Source organism: Gossypium arboreum, chromosome 5, assembly GCF_025698485.1.
Source record: "Gossypium arboreum isolate Shixiya-1 chromosome 5, ASM2569848v2, whole genome shotgun sequence".
Classification (NCBI taxonomy): Eukaryota; Viridiplantae; Streptophyta; class Magnoliopsida; order Malvales; family Malvaceae; genus Gossypium; species Gossypium arboreum.
Window position 1 is genome coordinate 10873488 of NC_069074.1, and position 22158 is coordinate 10895645.

Below are 22158 nucleotides of genomic sequence, written 5' to 3' on the forward strand. Positions count from 1 at the left end.
TAAAAAAAAAAACAACTCGAAAAATACTATTGAAACCGACTTTGAAGCAGATTTTCGTCAAGATTGAAGACTCTTAGTTGATTTCTTAGTCAGTTATAATGAGTTTCTTTTTTTCAATTATATTGTATATTAGATGTTTTATTTTCAATTATAAACTAATTTTCTAAATACTTAGGAGAGATAGACTGTATGATAGATTGTGTCGTTTAATTTTTATTTTATGCAATAAATATTTAGCTTCTTGTTCTTAATTATGTATGCTTAATTCTTGGTTTGATATTTCTAAATTATTAATTTGCGTTTGATGTGGTTAAATCGGAGGTTGAATAGACCCTATTTAAGAGTAAATATTGCTTGAGTGGAGTTGCATGCAATCTTAGAAATATGACGATATAAATCTATCGAATTAGAATCAAATCTAACAGGAGAATCCATAGCAGAGTTAATGCGATAATAGAAGTTTTAATTAGAAAGAAAATTTAATTTATCAACCCAGAGTCAGTTGCTCTTATGCTCAAAAGAGATATTAGCATAATTTACGAATTTTTAATTGAGTATTGTTTTTCTTTTTGGTTGTTAATCGATTACTTTCGTGTTTTTTTCTTTACTGTGTTCGTTAGTTAATTAATTTAGTTAATTTTAATTTTAATCAATTATTCGAATTATTCGATTAAATAATAAAAATATGATAATTATTAATACTTTTAATTTTCGTTAGAATCATATCTTTACTCAACGCAGAGCCTCCCCTCATTTGTAACTGATCTTGAATTTTTAAGAGTAATAGAATTCTTAGGCATTTACTCAGACATCTTGTGTGCATTCTTTCTTTGGCTTTCTTTTGCTTATTTGTAACTTCTTTTGGGACAATCGCTTCTGCTGTACAACTATATAAATTGGTACCTTGAAGGAATTCTTAAGAAATCCTTAAAGAATCCTCATTTTTTGATGTAATGTCTGACTTAAGTGAGTTTTGACAAGTGAATCGCTTAAAGCTACACATATTACAAGGCGAAAGGTCTAACCCATGACATTTGCACTGCTCCAAAATAGTTGCCATCGGTCACAAAAACTTGAGCATACCCAATCATTATTTTCGTTCTTGTATTAATCATATCTTAGAGACATTTTTTTTTTAGTTTTGTAGGGAATGAAATCAGAGAGCAAGTAAATTTCGAAAAGCTACCTCATGATTTTGGAGGATATTAGCGCTAAGCTATTTAATGTAGGATGTGGAGAAGTCAAAACCGGTGCATTACTGACTGGAATTTTGGTTTTGTCGAAAGTAAGCAAGGTTCGAGGAAAAACAAAGGCAAACACTATCAAAGCTAAAAAGTAAAACCCCAAACGGATACTCAACATTTCCATCTAAACCAACTATTTTTCTTGTTTCTGATCGCAAAGCCATGGCCGATGCACTTGTTTCAGCAGTTTTGCAGCAGCTAACAGCCGTTGTTTACCGAGACATTGAGAAAGAGGTGACCCTTGTTGTGGATGTAAGGAAAGAAGCCCAGAAGCTGACAACAACTCTCCAGACTCTCCAAGCAGTGTTGATGGATGCGGAGAAAAGGCAAGTTAAGGAGGCAGCTGTTAAACTCTGGTTGGAAAAGCTTAAAGCCACCTCATATGACATGGATGATCTGATTGATGACTGGAACACCTTTGTTCTTAAATTCCAAGTTTCAAACAACAAGGTTTGTTTTTGTATGCCATCCCCGTGCTTTTTTTTCCGCAAAATTGTTCTTCATCATGATTTCGCTGTCAACATAAGGGATCTGAATAAAAGATTCCAAGCGATTGCCATAGAAAAAGATATGTTCAGTTTTGAATTAAATAGGGACAGTGGAGAATCTGAGCGGCCAGTTACTACCTCGTTTCTAGATGTGTCCGAAATTTATGGTAGAGACCAAGAAAAGAATGCTATAATTCGTACGTTGCTCTTCGAAAATAGTCAACAACAAGGCCTTCCTATCATCTCTGTAGTTGGAATGGGAGGGATCGGGAAAACAACTCTTGCCCAATTAGCCTACAATGACCAGGAGGTGAAAGCATTCTTTGAGAAAAGAATATGGGTGTGCGTCTCGGATCCTTTTGATGAGATTAGAGTTGCCAAAGCCATTCTTGAAGCTTTAACCGGAAAGGCCCCCAGTGTGGCTGAACTAGAGAGTTTGTTACAGAAGATACATCTATCAATCGAGAGGAAGAAGTTCCTTCTCATTTTGGATGATGTGTGGACCGAAGATCCCATGAAGTGGGAATCATTGAAACACTCTCTCAAGTGCGGAACTCCGGGAAGCAAGGTCTTGATCACCACACGTAAGGAGAATGTTGCGAAAATCATGGGGAGCACGATGCTGTTCCCGTTAGGGCAACTGTATGAGGAGGAATGTTGGTCGTTGTTCAGTCAGGTTGCATTATTCGGAAGACCTAGTGGGGACCGCAAAGGTTTGGAGGAAATTGGAAAGAAGATAGCAAAAAAATGCAAGGGCTTGCCGCTTGCTGCAAAGGTTCTTGGGGGACTCTTACGCTTCAAAAAGTCCAAAGAACAGTGGCAGAGTGTGTTGGACAGCGAGCTATGGGAACTTGAAGAAGTAGAGAAAGGTCTTTTCCCTCCCCTGTTATTGAGCTACTATGATTTGCCTTCAACCTTGAGGCAGTGCTTTGCATATTGTGCCCTGTTTATAAAAGATTCAGTGATAGAGAAAGATAAGTTGATCAAATTGTGGATGGCCCAAGGTTTCTTCAGGGGAATGTTACATAAAGAGATGGAGCTCATTGGTGAAGAATGCTTTGATGACTTAGCCATGCGCTCCTTCTTTCAAGACTTCCAAAAAGATGAAAACAACAACAGTGTCATGAAATGCAAAATGCATGATATAGTGCACGATTTTGCACGGTTTTTGACCAAAAATGAATGTCTTATGCTGGCAATGGAAGTTGTAAAAGAGCCTTCAAGGATAGACTCTTACAATGGAAATTTTCGTCATCTGGTTATGGTGCTTGAGAAGGAGAGTCCATTTCCTTCTTACATTTGTAACGTTGAAAAGCTTCGTAGCCTGTTAATCAAGTCATATAACAAAAACAGTTTGATCAGCGGAGCCTTGCCTAAGTTATTTGATCAATTGAAATGCCTAAGGAGTTTGGACTTGAGTTGGGGTTCGATTAAAGAAATACCAAAAGAGATAGGGAAATTGATAAATTTGAGATACCTGAAGCTCAGCAATAACCATGATCTGCTAGAATTGCCAGAAACCTTGTGTGATTTGTATAATCTACAGACTTTAGACCTAACGCGATGTCGAAGTCTTCTAAAACTCCCTTCTGGGATTGGAAAGCTTATGAATTTGAGGCACCTTGATAATTGGGAGACGTTCGGGTTGAGATCCATGCCTAAAGGAATGCGAAGACTAACAGGCCTTCGGTCATTAAAGGAGGTAGTGGTGAGCGATGGTTCCAATGGCAATAAAACATTTACCCTTGGAGATTTGGCCAACTTGAGTTACCTTCGAGGGGATTTAAAGATACGAGGATTGGGAAATGCAGGAGATGTGACTGAGGCTAGAAAAGCAAAACTGCATAGCAAGAAAGACCTCTTCGGTTTGACTCTGAACTTTGATTCCAGTACTGCGAGAATGTGTGATGAAGATACGATTCTTGAAGCCTTACAGCCACCTGGTAACATGGAAAGGTTGGACATAAGGTGCTTCAATGGACCCATCTTGTTCCCCAGTTGGCTGAACTCATCAGCGTTGGCCCAGCTGAGGCATGTTACACTCGGCAATTGCAGAAACTGGACTCTTTTGCCTCCCTTAGGAGAACTGCCTTCCTTAGAATCACTCCAAATATTAAACATGAACGGAGTGAAGAAAGTGGGGGAGGAATTTCTGGGATTAAGAAAAGAAGAGGGGCAAACATCAACTCCTCCATCTTCATCACCTATGATTGCCTTCCCAAATTTGAAATCTCTTCGCTTCTCAAACATGGTAAAGTGGAAACACTGGATTAATTGTGAAATCCCATCTACAAGAGTTGCAGAAATGGATAACGCAATCATGCCACGGCTTCAGTCCTTGGACCTTCAGAGATGCGGGATGTTAAAGGCTTTGCCGCACTACCTTCTTGGATTGACAAGCCTAAAGGAACTGAGCGTTGATTGGTGCCCCGTTCTTGTAGAATACTGCCAAAAAGAGTGGTCCAACATCTCTCGCATTCCGAACATTAGACTCGATGGTGTTTATGTTCAAAGAAGTAGCCATTGAACTTCTTCTCTGGATTCAGGATATAATATTTTCCAACTATTGAACTGGTATGATTCGTTCATTACTGCTTTTGATTTTTTTGCTCCAATTTATGCGACTTTCTTGGAGTTCTTTTTCCGGGTATTACCAACTGAATTGGTACAATGATCATATAGTTTACACATTTGATTGTATAGATGGCAACTCGTTATTTGGAGCACTGATGTTGATGAACTTGAATTAAGAAGGTTGTATCCTAAGCAGCATTAATAAAAGTGTCAATCCCATTGCGGATCCTCATAGCCAATGATGCATGAAGTGCAGCACCATAAGGAAGAACATCTTCATTGATCATAAGGTAGGGAGAGTAGACTGTTACGAGCAGCGGTTTGGTCACATCTTGCATACCAGGCATGAAGAATGATACGCTGGAATTGCCTCTTGGTAAAATGCAAAGTCCTCGGATCCCATCACTGGCTGCACCAAGCATATCCCCTGCCACTTCCCAGAAGTGATTGTGCAAGTCCTTGTTGTTTACAGTTGGAGGGAAATCGGTAGCCGGATTCTCTTTTTAATTGAAATCAGCAGTTGCATTGCACCTATATGCAGTGGCTCTAAGTAGTACTATCTTCAAAACACAGGAAATCTAGAAAAAGGTAACTTGTGAACCTCTTTCAAAACCTTTATGGCATGTTTGGTTCAGTGTAATGGCTATGCCATTACAAGCCTATTCCGTGGGCCCACACTAAACACTTGTTTGGTTCAATGGAATGCCCTATTACGGGCTTATTCCATTACGCTCCTATGCAAAGAAATTGTATTATTTCTATTCCGTTTCATCAGCACCGATTACTGATTCGGTGTTTAAGGAAACGCTCAATACAAAGACGCTCCCCACTTTGCCCTCTCCCCTTCTCCCACTTTCTCACTTGAAAAAAGCAGACGGACAATCCTTCATCGCAGGGTCAGGTAAAACATTTTCTCCCTCTGTTCCTTCCATATTCTTCTCTTCCAAATTTTCAGCCATCTTTTTTCTGCTTTCTTTTTTTTTCTCTCAATAGAGTTTTCTTTTCCTCTCTTCCGTTTCTTTTTCTTGATCTGTAAAATTCCATCTATTGCTGGAAAGAGCAAGAGGGTTCTTAGAGGGGGAATTGAAATCTAAATCGAAAACCAAGAATGTTGAGGGTAAACCGAGTGATAAACAGGGCACAAGCTTCGATTTCATTTAGTCAAGACCTCCTAAGACATGACCCAAAGATTTCCCCTTCACCTCCTCAACATTTTGCTTCAAAATCATCCATTCGATTCTTCGATATTTACACGGCAATTCCTCCATCGCCCCCTTTTTAACTCTAAAATATTTGATTTTTAAAGTTATAGTTCTTTTTAACTTTTTGTCTTCTGTGTGCAGCTTGCAAGCAAGGAAAAAATGGAGAAAGAACGAGCAAGACTGTAAGTTTAAGCTTTGTTTGTTTATTGAAATTTTGTTACGTTCTCTTTTTTCCATGAAATTTGATATAAATAATTGTTTTAATTTGATTTAGGGCAGTGCTGATGAATTGAATAGAGGATATTTTGATGATATGTCTGAGCTAAAACAGCACGGTGGTAAGGTATTAACTGATTTGTTCTTTTTATATAGATATAGGCTATATCATTTGCAAATCTGTTCAAATTAGTTGAATTGCAACTGATTTCTGAGTGAAATTAATGTTACTTTCTGTAAACATTTTAATTGTTAGTTTTTTTTTCTGGGCAAATTGCACTGGTAAATAAGATTCTAATTCCCGGAATTGCAGCCAGGAAGTTTCATGCCGTGGATGTTATATATTCTGATGGTAGAAAATCAAAGCTGTCGATTGTTTTTTATGCTAGCAAGTTGTTAGTTGTTAGTGTTTTTAAATAAAGCAACATGTTAGTGAGTTTTTCACAACCCCTCTGGCAGCTGCTTTATTAGTTTGTGTTATAAAAATGATTTTGTCTTTATTGAACAAAATGTTGATTTATTTATACCTTTGTTTTTTTTTTTTTACTTCTCTCAGGAATTTGGTCAAAATTTGTTGTGAAGTTGAAGTAAAAACCAAGCTATGTACCCTTTTTTTTATGTGTTCTTTTTGTAGACTTTGGACTAAATTTTAAATTTGAGTACTGTATAAGTGATTGTGTCTGAATTTGTTTATGTTTGAATACTGAAAAACATATGAATGTTTTAAACTCTGCTATTTGATTCTCGCATGCTCTCTTTTAGTGCTTTAACATGGTCTACTTATTATTTTAGGTTAATGTTCAAATCGATAGTACCTTAGTAGGTTCAAATGGATTACGCTGTTTATCTATTTTTGAGTGTGGGTGCATCATTCAGATTTTCTGTATCAGCTTTAGAAAGAGTTTAGAGATGTCCTTTAATTCCTGAACAAGTGAGATCTATGGTCTGTATGAATTTCAAAGTTTTCAGGCTCCTGGTGCATTACCTAAATTTGAGAGCCCCTTTGACTAGACAGTTCTGGCTCATATGATTCGATTTATATTTTACTTCTGTAGAATCTTGATTCTAGTCATATTTTTTTGAATGTCAGCATGATAATGTGATTGTATTTCTGTTCTAGTATGTTAACGTGTTTAATTATCTCATCTTTCTGTTCTGTTCTAGCTGTTTCTTTTCACTCTCTAATTTTTCCATGCATATATTATAAAATGGATTTGTTATTAATACAGAATGATACAAGCTCTACTGGATAGACTTGTTCCTTTGCTTCTTCAGCAACTAGTGCAAGATTACAGCAACTGGGTTCAACTCCAAAAGCAGCTGATAAATTAGCTTCTTTGTTCATATCAGCTAGTAAGCCTTTCACCTGTTAATTGTTTTATTTTCCCTAATTTGTGTTTCTTTGTCTCAGTTAAGTCCATGATGATAAACCATATTCTTTTTAATCTGAATCAATGACAACCGGTTTTAATCTGAGAAAAGAGTAGGGAGGGAAGGGGGGAATAGCATATTCAGACATATTGGCTGGGGCTGGCTATTTAACAAATTAACGATCATATTCGCCAAATGTAGCTGTATTTTGTTCTGTCATATTAAAAGTGATGTAATGAAGGATGTTAACCTGCCGCTGCTAGGAATAGTATTCGTTTTAATTACCTTAAATAATGATTTTCTTTTCTTGGATGTTCTAACCTTGCCTTTGTGTTAAATTACTAATAACAGGTAAACTAGCAAATGCAAGGCCGAGTAACTCAATAAATTTGATATTTCAGTAAAGAAGGCATTGTTGAGATTCAGCAGAGAAGGCATTGTTGAGATTCGCAAACTCAATAAATTTTGACATATTTGGTTAGAAAGAGTTAGAATCTTTATCGCAATATGGGTTAAGTTTTGACATCATTTTATTATGATTTTGGATTGTCCCCAATTGGTTTCTTTGGAAATAGAGGAGATATTGCAACTTGACAATATTCCGAGTGTTGAATAAATAGAAATAAAATGTTTGTGCCTTTTCTTTTCGATGCTTCAGTGATCCTAATACCAATGGATAAGTAGAAAAATAAAAATTTCAGACTATTTATATAATTTTATTATGTTGGTACCAAATTTCAGACTATTTATACAAATGTTTCAGCAATACTAATACCAATGGTGGACAAGTAGAAAAATAAAAAGATAACACTTTTTCTTTTGGTGCTTTGTGACTTTCTCTTTTAATAAAAATTTCATGTTTAATACAATTTATCAATTTTAGATAATAACACAAATAAAAAATTATATAAAAATTATGTAAATAACAAATGAAATTTTAGTTGAAACCATAAATTTGGGATTAATTTATAGGAATATAATGACACCAGTTATTATAGTCCAAATGAAACTTTAGATGATACCATAAAATTGAGATTAATTTATAGGAAGATTAATTTATAGAACATAATTAAATTATTTGTTTCGCTAATAATATTTTAACATATTAAATATGTATTGTAATTTAAAAATAATAAAATAGTTATATACTATTTTTAATATTATATATTATGATTTTATTCATTCATATTTTAATAATAATTATATTAAGAATGTTATTAAATTATATATTATTATCTTTATTAAATTATATTTAATAATAATTATATTAAAGTATAATTAAATTATTTATTATTTATTATTAAATTATATTTAATAATAATCCTATTATAAATTAATAACAATAACAATAATTATCTATTTAAAAAATTCTATTAAGGGTATTCTAGTCATTTTAGTTTTTTTCCTTATGCTATTACAATATCATTCTATTCAATCAAACACAAGAATCTTATTACGTTCTATTCCATTCCATTCAACCAAACAATTTGAATTCTCGATTACATTTCTATTCCATTACAAATTCTATTCAATTACAAATTTATTCCATTCTGATGAACCAAACGTACCCCTTAGTTGTTCACAAGGTTTTTCTTTTCTTTAACTTTGGTGACTTAAAAAATGAATTGCTGAACGATTTGCGAAATGGCTCATAAAACGTCCAACTTATATACCTCCTGGATTCGCTGCTTAAGTTGTGCTAAATTTTCTTCTGAAAATGCTCGGAAAGTCCCACCGATTGTGACTGAATCTGGAATGACATTCAAAGCACCGCTCCCTTGCAATTTTGCATGCTTTGTTAAGTTTCACAAAATTCCAACTTTGTGCGAGTGTGCTGAGACGTAGAATGTCAATAGAAAGGAATAGTTCTTTGTGATATCCTTCTTAGCCCTTTAATATGCACAAGTAGCAAAGGATAGAATGAAGTAATGGAAGAACAAAAAAAAAAAAAAAAGAATGGGAAAACATCAGGATGTTCCAGGGTTTAACTTGAATCATGCTTGCTGGTTTGCAAAAACCAAGTTCATACCAGCATCATTGTTAAACATGCTAAAGTAATACAAATTCAATGGAGGAATGAAATATTAAGTTCAAATACATACAGCAGCACTAGTTAAAAAGCAGACAATAAAATTACTTAAACCTGCATAGCCAGAGCATCCATGTCCACCCTTATAGCAAAAAAAGGAGGTTTACCACTCCCAACGAAGCCAACAATGCCAGTAACCCTCATATCCCAATTCAGATTTCTCAAGTATCTTCCTCCTAATAACCCCATCCAATCAATCAAAAAGCTCAAGAAACCCGTTGGGGATTTCAGAGAACTAATTCGATGAGTTCAATGAAGAACATGAAAATACAACTGTTGGATTCCAATTCACACATGCAGGAGGAGTTGCGGTAATTAAAAATGAGAAGAAAAAAAAAAGGATCCTTTTTGAGAAGGGATTGAAGAAGGAGATGTTAAATCTATTGGATTCCATGATTAAAACACAGACCTCCGCGAATGAATCTTCCAGTGCTACAAATTTCTCCTCTGCTACTGTTTCAAAGGGAGTAATTAGGCTTCGAAACGATAAAATCTCCTTTTCAATACAATTAAATTATTAAACCAATCCTTTGATTTAAAAAAAAAAATTATTAAATCAATTGAATCGAATCCAAAACATTATCAATCCGGAGTCCAGTGGACGAACGGTTTTCTTTAACTGATGGCATTTTTATAATTTATTATGTTTTAGAATTTTTTTTAAAATTATATAGATTAAATTGAAAAAAAATTACGAAATGTAAGGATCATATATTGTTTTATTTCTTAAAAAATTAAAAAAATACAAAATCTATTTATCTAATATGATGCATAAATAAACGCTACCCCTATTATCAAAATAAAATAGCCCTACCCTAGGCCCAATTGTGAATGAACCATTGCGTTGACTCTTCTCGTAGCGGTTCTTGAAAGCTTTGGCTAAGCCAGGTAAAATTTCCACCATTCACTGCTTTTCTTTTCCCTGTAAATTATGTTACTTTCTGTTTGATTCTCTTGTAAATTTTCCACCATTCTATGCTTTATCTTTTTCATGTCAGGACTTGCCGACCAACAAGTTACTACTGTTTCTTTGGATAAACCGGTATTATTCTCTCTGGATACTTACCACCTCCTCAATAAAATTCTTCTATCTGGTTTAACAAAACTAGCTTTAAAATAAACTATTTTTATGTCTGGTATAGTGAGGCTGATTAATTTTGTGTCAATAACCCTTTTTGTTGCAATTAAAAAATTAGTTAGCATTCTTCAATCTAAATGGAAAATCATGTAGCAACCTTAGAGCTCTCACTCTGATAGCAATTTGAGAATTTTCTCAATTACATAAATATGCAGTTTTCAAGTGGATGATATTTGTAGAAAAGCAGAATTTAGCAAAGTGAACTGAGTTTTTTGTTTTAGAACTAATCTGCAAGTGAACCTTAAGAACTTTTGATCGTGCACATTTAAGTTCAACCATTGAGAACAAGCTCTCAAATTTTACAAGAACTTCAGGTTCCATCCTGGGAAAATTTTTCCCTTTGGTAGTGTACTGAAATTTTATCTGTGCATTCATTCTTAGATCTTTTTGTTCATACTTTGGTTAATTTTGGCTCTTTCAATCAAATTTATTGTCCAAAAGTGGGGAAGAAACTTCCTTCGTCAATGTATGGCAACCTCCATGGATTCCTCAATAGTGGATCAATTTGTTTTTACATAGAATTGTTGTGCAGAAGCCTCTGAGGAAGAAACCATCTGGAAAGAAAGAAAGAAAAAAATAATTCCATCACAGTGACTGAGAGAACAGAATTTGCTGATTGAATGTCACGATCCGGTTCTAAAAAAAAGCGAAAGAGAGAGGATTTAAACATCCTTAGTGGGAGCACTAGGTCTAGAAGGAAGGGAATCGAGATAGATACCGAGAACATGGAGCAAAACAATTGCCTGATCATATTATCCATCAGATCATGGGTCGCCTGCGTTGTAACAAAGACACAGCTAGAACCTGCATTCTGTCAAAGAGATGGAGAGACATATGGACTTCTTTCTCAAGTTTAGTCTTTGATCAACGGAAAATCATTGGGCAGCTGAGTGGTTTAAAAACATCTTCTGAAGTACGAACTCGGATACAAAGAAATATGAAGATGTTAGCAAATTATGTCGATGAAACCCTGCACAGACATGTTGAGCTAAACGATGGGAGAATACAGAAATTTGTTCTTCATATTACTTATTGTAAATCTGAACTTACTACTCATGTTGACCAGTGGATTGACCTGGCAATAAGAAACAATATCAAAGAGTTAGATCTCGCTGTGACATTGGATCTGCATAAAGGCTACAGTTTACCTCAATATGTCTTAGCTGCCAGAACGATAACTGCATTAAGGGTTAATGGTTGAAAGTTGGGACCTTGTAATTATCTAAATCTTTCTAATCTGCAAAAACTGTGTCTTGGAAAGCTCCGTGTCAATGAGCAGATGATTGAGAATATGATCCGCGCCTGCCCTCTGCTTGAGGATTTCAGACTAATCTATGCTACTGGGTTAAAAGTTTTTAAGGTTTCAAATCTTGCTAAACTTAAAAGGATTGATTTCCACACTTGCTCTGAGCTGAAAGAAGTTAACCTTCAAGCACCAAATCTTGAAACATTTTGCTATGTTGTGCTGAAATATAGGTCCTACAAAATTGACCTATCCACATGCAACGCCCTTAAGAGTTTAACATTGGAAGATGCAACACTGAAGGATGAATCATTTCAAAATCATCTATCTTGTTTCCCTGCCCTTGAGAAGTTGGTCTTAAGCAAGTGTAATTTCTTGAAAAATATTACAATATCGAGCTACAAGGTTAAAATACTTATCTTGAGAGAATGCAAGCAACTAGAAGAGGCTGATATTATTAGCCCAAACCTTCTTTCATTCGAATACAAAGGTGAGAAGATGCCTTTTACTTCCTTGAATCCTTCGAGTTTAAAAGAAGCCAAGCTTTATTTTAAACCATCAGGGCAAGGTGAATCTCGATTAGGCAACGAAGATAACCACACCCCTTGGTTTGCTAGATTGCAAGGATTTTTTTAGAAGTTTGATTACAGTAGAGGTTTGAAATTGGTGGTCCGCTCTGATAAGGTATCTTCCTTTTTCGATTTTACTTTTTATATTGTTTTGTTATTATTCACATTTAACATCCTCACAAATTTCTGCTATTTTGCTTGTCATCCTATATCAAGAATATCGTCAGTTATGAAAGGCCAAAGGGAATTTTTCTTCCGCAAGTCTACGATCTCAAACTTGATGTGGTGAAATCATCAGTAGATCTTGAGGATCTTTTAGATTATATTTTACGAACATGGCGTCCATTGACACTATCATCATTGTCAACTTCCAGAAGCAGGCTCCCCAAGGTATGGTGTCCTTTGCGGTTAAAGGTTTCTACATGAATGCACCCATATAATGAATCTCTGGTGAATAATAACCTTGTTTTCTGGAACTGGATCCTTTAGTTACTTCTACTTGTCTAACTTTTTTTTTTCCGTTGTTACAGCGAGTGTGTAAGAAACTAATAACAAGAGAGAAGGATCCCAGCTGCTGCACATACAATGCTTCCGGTGACAAATGCTGGCGGCACTTTCTAGGTAACGTTGAAACTGAGAACCTTGTCAATGGCAAAAGTAAATCTGAATGGATTGCTTGGTTGAGGTCATCTAAATCCAAGTTCAAAATTAATTATTTTAGATTAAGTTGGAAGCACAGCAAACATGTTAGTCAAGGCCTCAAGGGTAGACTAATGTTTGATTGAGTATGATCGGACTAGAATATGGATTTTAGTTTGTAACTTCTACATAGGTGTAGATGCAGTTCTTAGTTGTTCTCAAACTTGTTACCTTTTTTTTTCTTTTTATCATTGGGTCTTTAATATTTTTGTTAAAATAAAGTCCAATAATCTCATAGGAAATTTAGTGAGACGATTATTATCATTTTGACTTTATTTTATTGCACTCAAAATTTGTCTAATACCGCTGAATAAACAGACTTGAGCGATTCTTGGATATGATGTGCAAGTGATTAAAGCTCATCATTTTTTCCAAATTCGACCCCACTTTTACTATTACCTTAGAATAATGGCATGAATAATCAATTAAATTAAGCTCTGGATTTGTTGCAGTGATTTGCATATGTAAAATGATGCCCATAATAGAATGAGAATAATGAACATTCTTTGTTCCAATTACATCTAGTGTTGAATGATATTGAATATGTAGTTAACTTGTATATGGAAATTCTGTGTGTAGGTTGGCGGCATGGATCAGCTCAATATCAACTCAAAACAATTTTTTCTATTTTTATGATTTACCTTCATCTTTGATCTCGAAACTATAGAAATGGCCTACTTAGCACACAATACGGAAGAACTTGGGCATGATATCAATATATATATATATACATTGATAATACAGGGAAATATAACGGGTACAAGTCAGGGAACTGGAACCATAAAATTAATTCATGTAAACCTCAATGATAAATTCAGTTTATCTATGTCCACAATTAGCACACTACTTATTAAACATCACTCTTAAGTATCTCTGTGTGTTCACATGCCCAATGAGAAGGGAAAATCACACAATCATCTACATTAAGCAGAAACATGAAAATGAAAGATCATCAGTCGACCAAACAGGGGTCATCCAAAAATGCATGCTTAAGCTCAGCAGCATTAACCTAATCCATTGACTTGATGTGCAGGAAAAGATTAAACCGCTTATCAACCCTCGCATGCATAAATACCTCATTAAGCCCAAACTATCAAACAACATGACCACGAAGACCAACATCAAACATGTAAACCTCTAGCAATGCATGCAAGGAGATCCAATCATACCACACACCAAATTATTACAGGGATTCAGGCGATAATTTTGACAGCTAAAATTCACACTAACTGCTAACTTATTTGAAACAAATGCAGCATTTAAAATTATAAAGGGAAACCCAATTCAGACAAATTTACATATGGAATGAGATGTTTCAACCAGCACTTACAATCCCAAACATCATAGTACTATTATATATCACAAGATCATCCAAATCAATTCCATCATTTCTCTAACCTCTAGCCTTAAGCTCTGCAAGCCGCCTCGACAAATCATCCTCGTCAACCTTCTCCTCTGTCTTGGTCGACACAGCATGAGCACCAGGTTGTGGCAACCCAACAGAGACCTCCAAGCCATAGTCATCAGCAACTTGCTGCATCAAGCTGTTGACCTCACCTTCTGGTGTGGACAATGAAGTGGAACCGGCCATAGCACTCTCCATAAATTCTGCCTGGACCTCCATATTCACAAACTGCTTCTCAAATTGATCCATTGTCTCTGACATCTTCTGCAAATTGCCTGCAACAAAGAAAAAAAAAATCAAATTTCATCATATTCACATAAGAATTTATTTTAGACTAATATCTAGACAATCTTTTTACTTGTGGCCAATTTAGCCCAAAAGAGAATTGCCGAAAAATTGCCTCCCCCCCCCCCCCTCTTCAATTTTACACTAAATTTTCGTGAATAACAATTTCTCCTAAAAGTTATTAGGATAAGGTGATCAGAATCTTAAAAAGATATTGACGGAGAAATAACCTGTGTTCAAGGAAGATTCGAGAGACTTGACGATATTAGCCATGGATTTATTAATGGTGGTCATCTTAGCCTGGGTATCGAGCCTGGCAACCACAGCATCGAGGCGCGACACGAGGCGGAGGTAGTTCATCTGCTCAGTGCGCTTCCGAATGGCGTTCTCGGCGTAGATACGAGCTCCGTCCATGTTACCTTTCTCGATGGCCTTCTTGACCTTCAATTTCTCAGATTTCTCGTCCTTCTCGCACTTCCTGGCCTGGCGCTGCAGGGATTTGGACGTGAATTTTAGTTCCATGATCTGGTTCAGGAGCTTCTCGGTGTTTCCCATGGCCAGAGTCTTTGTTGTTCGCAGAGAAAGATTTGACCTTTAAGGGTTGAAGATTTTCTTTTGCTGTCTTTCTCCTTTTCTTTCTTCGTTAGGAATTAGGGAAAACGGGACGAAAGCACCAAAAGCCGCGTAAAGAGCGGACCATCAACAAAATTTCCTTTTTCTTCCGAAATAAGCATCCAACATTGTGCAACTACAAAGCCGTATCATATAATATATTAAATTATACCGTACTCACTATTGAAAATATATATTTACTAAAAATTTAATTCAAAATTAATTTGTATGTAGAGTGATCAAGGATTTATGAATATATATTTACCAAAAAAATTATGAATGTATCCATCATATTTGGTTCAATTATAAATATGTGATTTATTTTTAAATTTTTATTTAGAAATTTTGTATAAAATATGTGATTTATTTTAAATATTTGATACACTAGTAGTACTATTTTTATTCCATAAATAATCTTAAAAATTGTTTAATATTTTTTATAATTTATTTTTAATATTTTATTATATACTTGTCAATTCCCAAACCTTGTGGAGTTTAAAATTTCACTAATAGGCTATTAAATATTTTTCCTTATAATATTATTTTTCTTTATTTTTAATAATTTTTTTATCAAATTTATATTAAAGGGACTCATGAAACCAAATCTACTAGTTACATTATATGTATTAGATTATGACATAACCATAATATAGATGGAAAGAGTTTATATAATAAATATATGAATTAAATATAAAATTAGTACTCAAACTTGTCTATTTCTCCAAAATTGATATTTATAATTTTTTATTCTTGATTGTTACCCAAATTTTTTCCTGTTAAGAAAATTGATATTTGGGTTTAATGCCGTTAAATTTAGGACACTTAGTACTCTAAAATGAAGACACATGACAATGATGATGTCAGAATTTAAAAAATATATTTAAAATTAAAAATATATAATAATATAAAAATCAAAATATATAAAACTAGAAAAACTAGAAAAATTGTTCAAAAAAAAATCTATATCCAAATAAGCCCTGCTCTTTACGTTCATTGAATCATCTTCCTCTCACATTTTCTCATGTCTACAATTGAACTCCCGTTCACAAGCTCGACCTAGATGGATTTAGGGTGGTCTACAAAGGTCTATCGTATGAGAATATGAAAACTGCAGTGATTTTTTTTCCAAAAACATTAAGGGTAAATATGATTCATTTGTTGAACTTACCATCATCAATCAGCTACATATTTTCCCCTTATTAGGTAACTTTTATATTTATTGGAGGAATCAAAATATGGGAAGAAGATGAATATTCTTATGGTGTTATTCGTCGGAGAAGATGCTGCAATCTAACCATGATGATAAAAGGAAAAAGTTCTTTTTTTTTCAGAAAAAGGGAAAATGAAAAAAAAATTGTTTACTTTTTCAATTTAGTTAAATTAAAATTTTGTAAAATATTTATTTATTTGCTTTCTTCCCCATTAAGAAAAATTCCATTCTCAACAGTATTTGGATAATAAAAGGTTAGTTTCGTTTTGGTAAAACTTATCTAGCCTTAACTAATAAATCATGGTCCACTCATGACACATGATAAGAGGAAAAGTAGAAAAGTATTGGAAAGATAGACCGGATTTGAGCTTCAGCAGAATCGAGATGGGGTTAGTCTGAACAGGCAGCTTGTCGGTGCGCCAATTGCAAATAGATGGCAACTTGCAAGTATTAATCTCAAAAAAATTGTAAAAAATCTACCTTGAAAAACAATTGGCAACCTTTGTAGAAGATGGGTTTTTTTTTTGTTTAAAAAGAACTTAAAATTGAAGTATAAAATAGGTTTAAACAATTATTTTTGGATCTGGATGAGAAAAATTGGTGGGTGGGAGTTGTTTGCAAGGATTTTTAGAAAAAAAAGTGAAAGGAAAGAAGAGAAGAAGGAGAAGGAAATCTCGTCGTCGCCATAGCCGTCATATTAGTAGAATAGGAAAGAAGAGGACAAGGGAATCTCCACGCAACTTTGGTGTCGTCGTTGGTCGGATAACTCACTGGAGGAGGCCAGATGGTGGCCTAGCAGTGGTGTAGAAGCAGCTAGGGTAGGAGAAAGAAAAAGAAGAAGAGAAAAAGGAAAGGAAAAGAGGGAAAATAAAAAAGAGGTACAAATAGCCATCCATGGGGCACCGCACGATTGGCCAATGCTGCCACATCAACAAAAAATTAATAATGTTAGCCTGAGATACCAATATAGTTAAGGAAAAAAAAGTTCAGGTATCAACTTGGGACAAAAAAAACTATAAGTATTAATCTGAGAGAAATAAATAAGTTTGGGTATCAATTTTATATTTAACTTTAAATATATTTATTAAAATTTATATATAAATTAAATAAATTGTGTTGAAATAATAAAATTAAATTGTAATAGCCTCTAACCCCAAACCGTCGCTAGAACAGGGTTACAAGACATTATCGGATATATCAGATAACTTACGAATAATTCACAAATAAAATAACATTCATAGTATAATTTAATAACTAAGTCCCTATAATAAACTCTCAAAGTCTAAAACATGTATCAAAAATGAAACGGGACTCGTTCAAGTACTCCGGAAATTATTTTTTTATATAAATTTCGACAGGATTTCTGCTTATTTTTACATAAAACCCCCTGCAATTAAAACCGTATCCATTTCAAACATAACCAATTCAACCAACTCATCTCACATGCTCATTTTCTATTCTAAACACCTTCTAATCAAACTCAATCAATATAATGTCAATTTAAATATATCAATGTACTAATTAAATTGAAATGGATAAACTTCTTTCATTATAATTTTTAGACTTGTAATACTAACATTTTTGACCATTTATATTCAAAACATAATAACCTTTATACACATTCTATGTATATACCACATTACCAAAAGAAAATATGCATCACCAAAAGTTTTCTGAAGTCTAGTCTGGCTTTGAATGCTGGTTTAGTACTTGACTTCTACAACCTTTCACATATGCCATATCATTCAAATTTAGTTTTATCAGTAAATTTATTTCATTTGTCCCTATTAACTTGACTCGGACTCGGCGGATACACGGATTTCAACCAACACACCAATACGGCACATTGTGCCTTAACAATTACTGATACCTAAATAATAAACATAAAGGTAGCGATATGATAACGGTAGTCTTGAATCTATAACAATAATTTGATAGCGATTTCGACACACAAAGTGTCGAATCGATGCAACAACAATAACGATGAGTCGGCACATAAGTGCCGATCGATGTAAGCAAAAATTTGTACTCTTCCATATCCTATGACATGCTAACTATATCCAACTAGCCCGACTAGTTAATATGGTATTTAATTCACTTTTCAGTGCAATTTCCATCTCAGTTCAGTATCGAATATAATTCCTTATTTCAATCAGTTTTATAATATTGCAGTAATTCATTACTTCAGTAATTTCACAGTTCAATGCAGTACACATAACAATATTCATAACTTCACAATTCAATTCAAGACTCAAAACAATATTCAAGATTCCATAGTTCGATTCGATGTCGGTCTCAATTTCAGACCAGTCATAAATTTATCATTTTACTAAACACTTACCTTAAAATACTTACCACACATAATTAGTAAATTAAACACATAATAATAATAATGTTTGAATTATAGTGATACAAACCAGAATTCTCTTTAGATTTAATCATCGACGATCTTTTCTTTTCTTTTTTGGGCCGATCCTTCAGGCTCGATATTAGTAATTAAACTTCAATCTTTAAAATCTTAATTTTCCCTTTCTTCTTTCTTTCCTTTTTCTTTCCTGCTCTGTTTCGAAATGGCCTCTGTTACTTTTAGCTTTGTTTTCTTTTGTTTTATGTTTCATTTACTTTATTTTATATTTAAGTTAATTAATAATTATAAAATATCTATTTTAATAACAAATATAATTAATACATTTGTATCATATCATTACCTTACAATTTTCTTAATCTAACTAATTTATCAAATAATTTTTTTTAGAATATAATAATTTAATTAATAAATATCTTTTACTTAAAATTTAAGGAAATATATACAATTATATTACAAATGTACAAATACATATATTACACATGTATTTTATCATATCCATACAATTGGCATATTTTGATTTATTTAATAATATAATATCATTATAATTTAATTATCATAAATTCATATAATATAAATTATATTTAAATATAATTAATTATATAATTAAAACAAATAAAATCTTAGATTTTATTCCCTTTATGCCGCCTCAACTATGCTAAATGGCTTAATTGTCATTTTAGCCCTTTTACTTTCTTTTAATCTATAATTAGACTTTCACTCTTTATTCAATTTGATCTTTTTCCTAATTACTTTAAATTAAGCTAGATTCACTAAATAAAATCTAATTAAACACACTATTAGACTCATAATTACTCCTAATAATTATTTACTAACTCGGTTTACTAAGACAGAATCCCGATAACACACTTTTCGGTGCCTCACAATTTTGGGTCGTTATATAAATCCTTAAAATTATTATGTTTAAAATCTCATAATGATCCATTTTAATGAATTTATATAAAAATATAAAAGATAAAAATATCCTAAAACAATATAACTCACTTTATATATATTAATGATATTTTAGTAAATTTTCAATTAAATTGATATTAAATTAATCTGTGACATTTTATAAAATATTTAAATAAAAGTATAAATATATAATAAAATATAATCCATTAATCTACTTATATAATTAGAAAATTAATGCTTCAAAAAATTATAAAAATAATTAATTTTACTTGGATTTATAAATTATTATATTAAATATTAAATATTAATATTTCATCTTTAGGTTAGCAGTACAAAACAAGCTTATGCTACGAAAAACCTTTCATTACAATAACTTAAGAAACAAGTTTTAGATAATCTTTCACAATTGGTTTTCTTTTTCTTTTTTTTTTTTTTTGTTCAAATGTTTTGATCCAATTTAATAAATAGAAACATGGGGTTATGATGGTGTCTACAAATTATAGACGGTGTCTAAAGTCAAACTAGCAAAGTAGTACATACCAATGCCACCAAGGATATCTATTATCATTTTTCTTCTTTTACATCTTTCTCTGGATGGTAGTAGGGAATTTTTATTTTTTATTTTTTATAGTTGGGAAGGAGAACGAAATTATTTGAGACTGAACTTAAATTAAGAGGTTGTTAGCTTTTTTGCAGGAATTTATATTGCTATTAAACAAACGTATTTTAACGTTTATTCTGATTGTGGACGTGATTAATTGCGATGAATATCAGTGACGACAGTACCATGCAATTCTAAAAATTCTACTTCAGGGTTTTATCAAAAATGTTTCAGAAAAAATAAAAATGAATCTTTAACAATCAAAAGAAAACTATATACAATGCAAGCAGAAATCACAGGCAGTAATTCCTTCTGAAAAACCCTACAAATCGAAACTTCATACAATCAGCCATGGATTCTGATCCTATCTTTTGTTGGATAATCATCACCCAATTCACACAATCTTATGAGTCAGATTTACAGTTTTCAGCCTTGAATGGATGATGAATTTCCAAATTCCAACGAGGAAAAAAACCCTCAATTATCTCCATGCATCAATAAAACATCCAGTCCTTCAAGCCGCATGAGATAAGGAGCTTCGAGAACTCCCATATCGATCACTTTTCCTGGAGCTTCTCCCTAAACGGCCGCTGACTTGACGAGCATATCGCACAACAGCCTTAGCCCATCGCTTGATCTCAGCCTTGAACTTGTTGGAATCTAGCTCGTCTAATGATGATACTGCAGGTTCCATCGAAACCTCCATGAAGGAAAAACATCGGTTAAAGCTTCCCCGCTTCGTGTTACTGCTACTACTACCAACGTCGCCGTTGTCCAAGCCAACTCTTCTCTTCACAGACATGGTTATCTACGTCCTATTGGGGCCGACAAAGAATGTTGCAAATGATTCCTAAAACTAAAAAATAAAACAATTTATATGTACAAGTATGGGGTATTAAACTTTGATAAGTAACACGGCATTGCACAATTGACTAGACTTTTCAACTTTCTTGCAGCCAGAGTCCTATAAAACTTTGGTCCATCTATTTAAACGTGTTGAGTCTAGTGAACATTTTAACATTAATGAAACAGTAAAATCATCCTATATGATTAGAAAATATGTTATGTTTAACCAACCGAAAAAAAAAAACACAATGGCATTTTCATAAAAAAATTTCAACTTAAGCCTAGTTTGATTAATTTATGCAGTACTAGTTTTGAAATTTTGATTGCAGATTAATGGTTACTAATTCTTAATAAAATGGGTTTCCTGATAACTATGGGTTTAAATTGAAATTTTCTGTACATTGGGAATAATTATATGGTAGGCTTGGTCACCAAATCACTTTGATTAGTAGTTATATTACTTAATCCAATTGATACCAACAACTCATGCATAATTGAGAAGTCAAATCTTCAACAAATGCAATTTAAAGGTTGTTGAGGGTACCTTTTCTAAATTTAACAAAATTTAACCTGTAAAAATGTAAATTAAAACTTGCACTTTTATGGATTCCCCCCCCCCCCTTTTTTTTTCTCTTAATTTTAATAATCATGAATGCTTCAACTAACTTTGTTTGGAACCTGCCATTATACTAACCAATGCTTTCTGAAAATATTCTTTACAGTCACCTACCAGTCCTAAATATCCCAATCAAACACAATTAACTTGCTGAGAACCCGAGTCAGATACAATGCACGTTATTGTATTCTTGCTACGACAAAACAATCCCGGTATGCAAATAGAAGGGACTGCTGAAAAATTAAGATACTATTTACCTAAATTTTAATACATTCATGCTTTTATTTTTCACATTGTACTTATTTCCATATTATAGCTGCACTAAGACTACATTCTGGAATAGTTTATACTTTTCTTCAGCAAGTTGTTTTACTTGTTATGTATGTTTTTTGTATCAAAGTATTGCCTACGAAAGATCAATGATGAATGTTCAAGTTTCGATTAATCAATCAATTCATGATTGTTTTGGT

General features: G+C 33.3%; 2 protein-coding genes and 2 long non-coding RNA genes across 13 annotated transcripts; 3 read left to right on the forward strand and 1 right to left on the reverse strand.

Moving 5' to 3' along the window:
* Nucleotides 1–1053: 1053 nt before the first annotated feature.
* On the forward strand, nt 1054–7830 carry LOC108453426 (putative disease resistance protein RGA3). 10 transcript variants are annotated; one of them, XM_053028266.1, is made up of 6 exons: nt 1055–4306; nt 4436–5207; nt 5650–5690; nt 5783–5851; nt 6281–7077; nt 7447–7830. In XM_053028266.1, exon 1 carries the CDS (start codon nt 1407–1409, stop codon nt 4257–4259), a length of 2853 nt encoding a protein of 950 aa, XP_052884226.1. In that variant the 5' UTR covers nt 1055–1406; the 3' UTR covers nt 4260–4306; nt 4436–5207; nt 5650–5690; nt 5783–5851; nt 6281–7077; nt 7447–7830. The 10 variants fall into 10 exon arrangements, with proteins under 10 accessions (XP_052884222.1, XP_052884224.1, XP_052884226.1 ...); XM_053028261.1 differs by having other exon boundaries at nt 6954–7077; XM_053028269.1 differs by having other exon boundaries at nt 5783–5846; nt 6954–7077.
* A 2129-nt stretch (nt 7831–9959) lies between these two features.
* Nucleotides 9960–11007, forward strand: LOC128293073 (uncharacterized). The gene is made up of 3 exons (XR_008283115.1): nt 9960–10072; nt 10183–10226; nt 10855–11007. It is a non-coding gene; the product is annotated as an uncharacterized LOC128293073 (long non-coding RNA).
* Nucleotides 11008–11907: 900 nt separating this feature from the next.
* On the forward strand, nt 11908–13668 carry LOC108489926 (uncharacterized). Its single transcript, XR_001872059.2, has 4 exons — nt 11908–12249; nt 12351–12524; nt 12665–12755; nt 13413–13668. It is a non-coding gene; the product is annotated as an uncharacterized LOC108489926 (long non-coding RNA).
* Nucleotides 13669–14070: 402 nt separating this feature from the next.
* On the reverse strand, nt 14071–15291 carry LOC108489925 (ESCRT-related protein CHMP1B-like). The gene is made up of 2 exons (XM_017794673.2): nt 14754–15291; nt 14071–14513 (listed from the first exon to the last, which is right to left on the reverse strand). Exons 1-2 carry the CDS (start codon nt 15076–15078, stop codon nt 14227–14229), a joined length of 612 nt encoding a protein of 203 aa, XP_017650162.1. The 5' UTR covers nt 15079–15291; the 3' UTR covers nt 14071–14226.
* Between the last annotated feature and the right edge of the window lie 6867 nt (nt 15292–22158).

What these genes read in the sequence shown, in the direction of transcription:
- LOC108453426 (XM_053028262.1), top strand. Translation starts at nt 1,407, where the DNA reads ATGGCCGATGCACTTGTTTCAGCAGTTTTGCAGCAGCTAACAGCCGTT.
- LOC108489925 (XM_017794673.2), bottom strand. Translation starts at nt 15,078, where the DNA reads ATGGGAAACACCGAGAAGCTCCTGAACCAGATCATGGAACTAAAATTC. An exon ending in CGAATCTTCCTTGAACACAG is followed by an intron (nt 14,514 to 14,753) that starts GTTATTTCTCCG and finishes TCTTTGTTGCAG; the next exon opens with GCAATTTGCAGAAGATGTCA.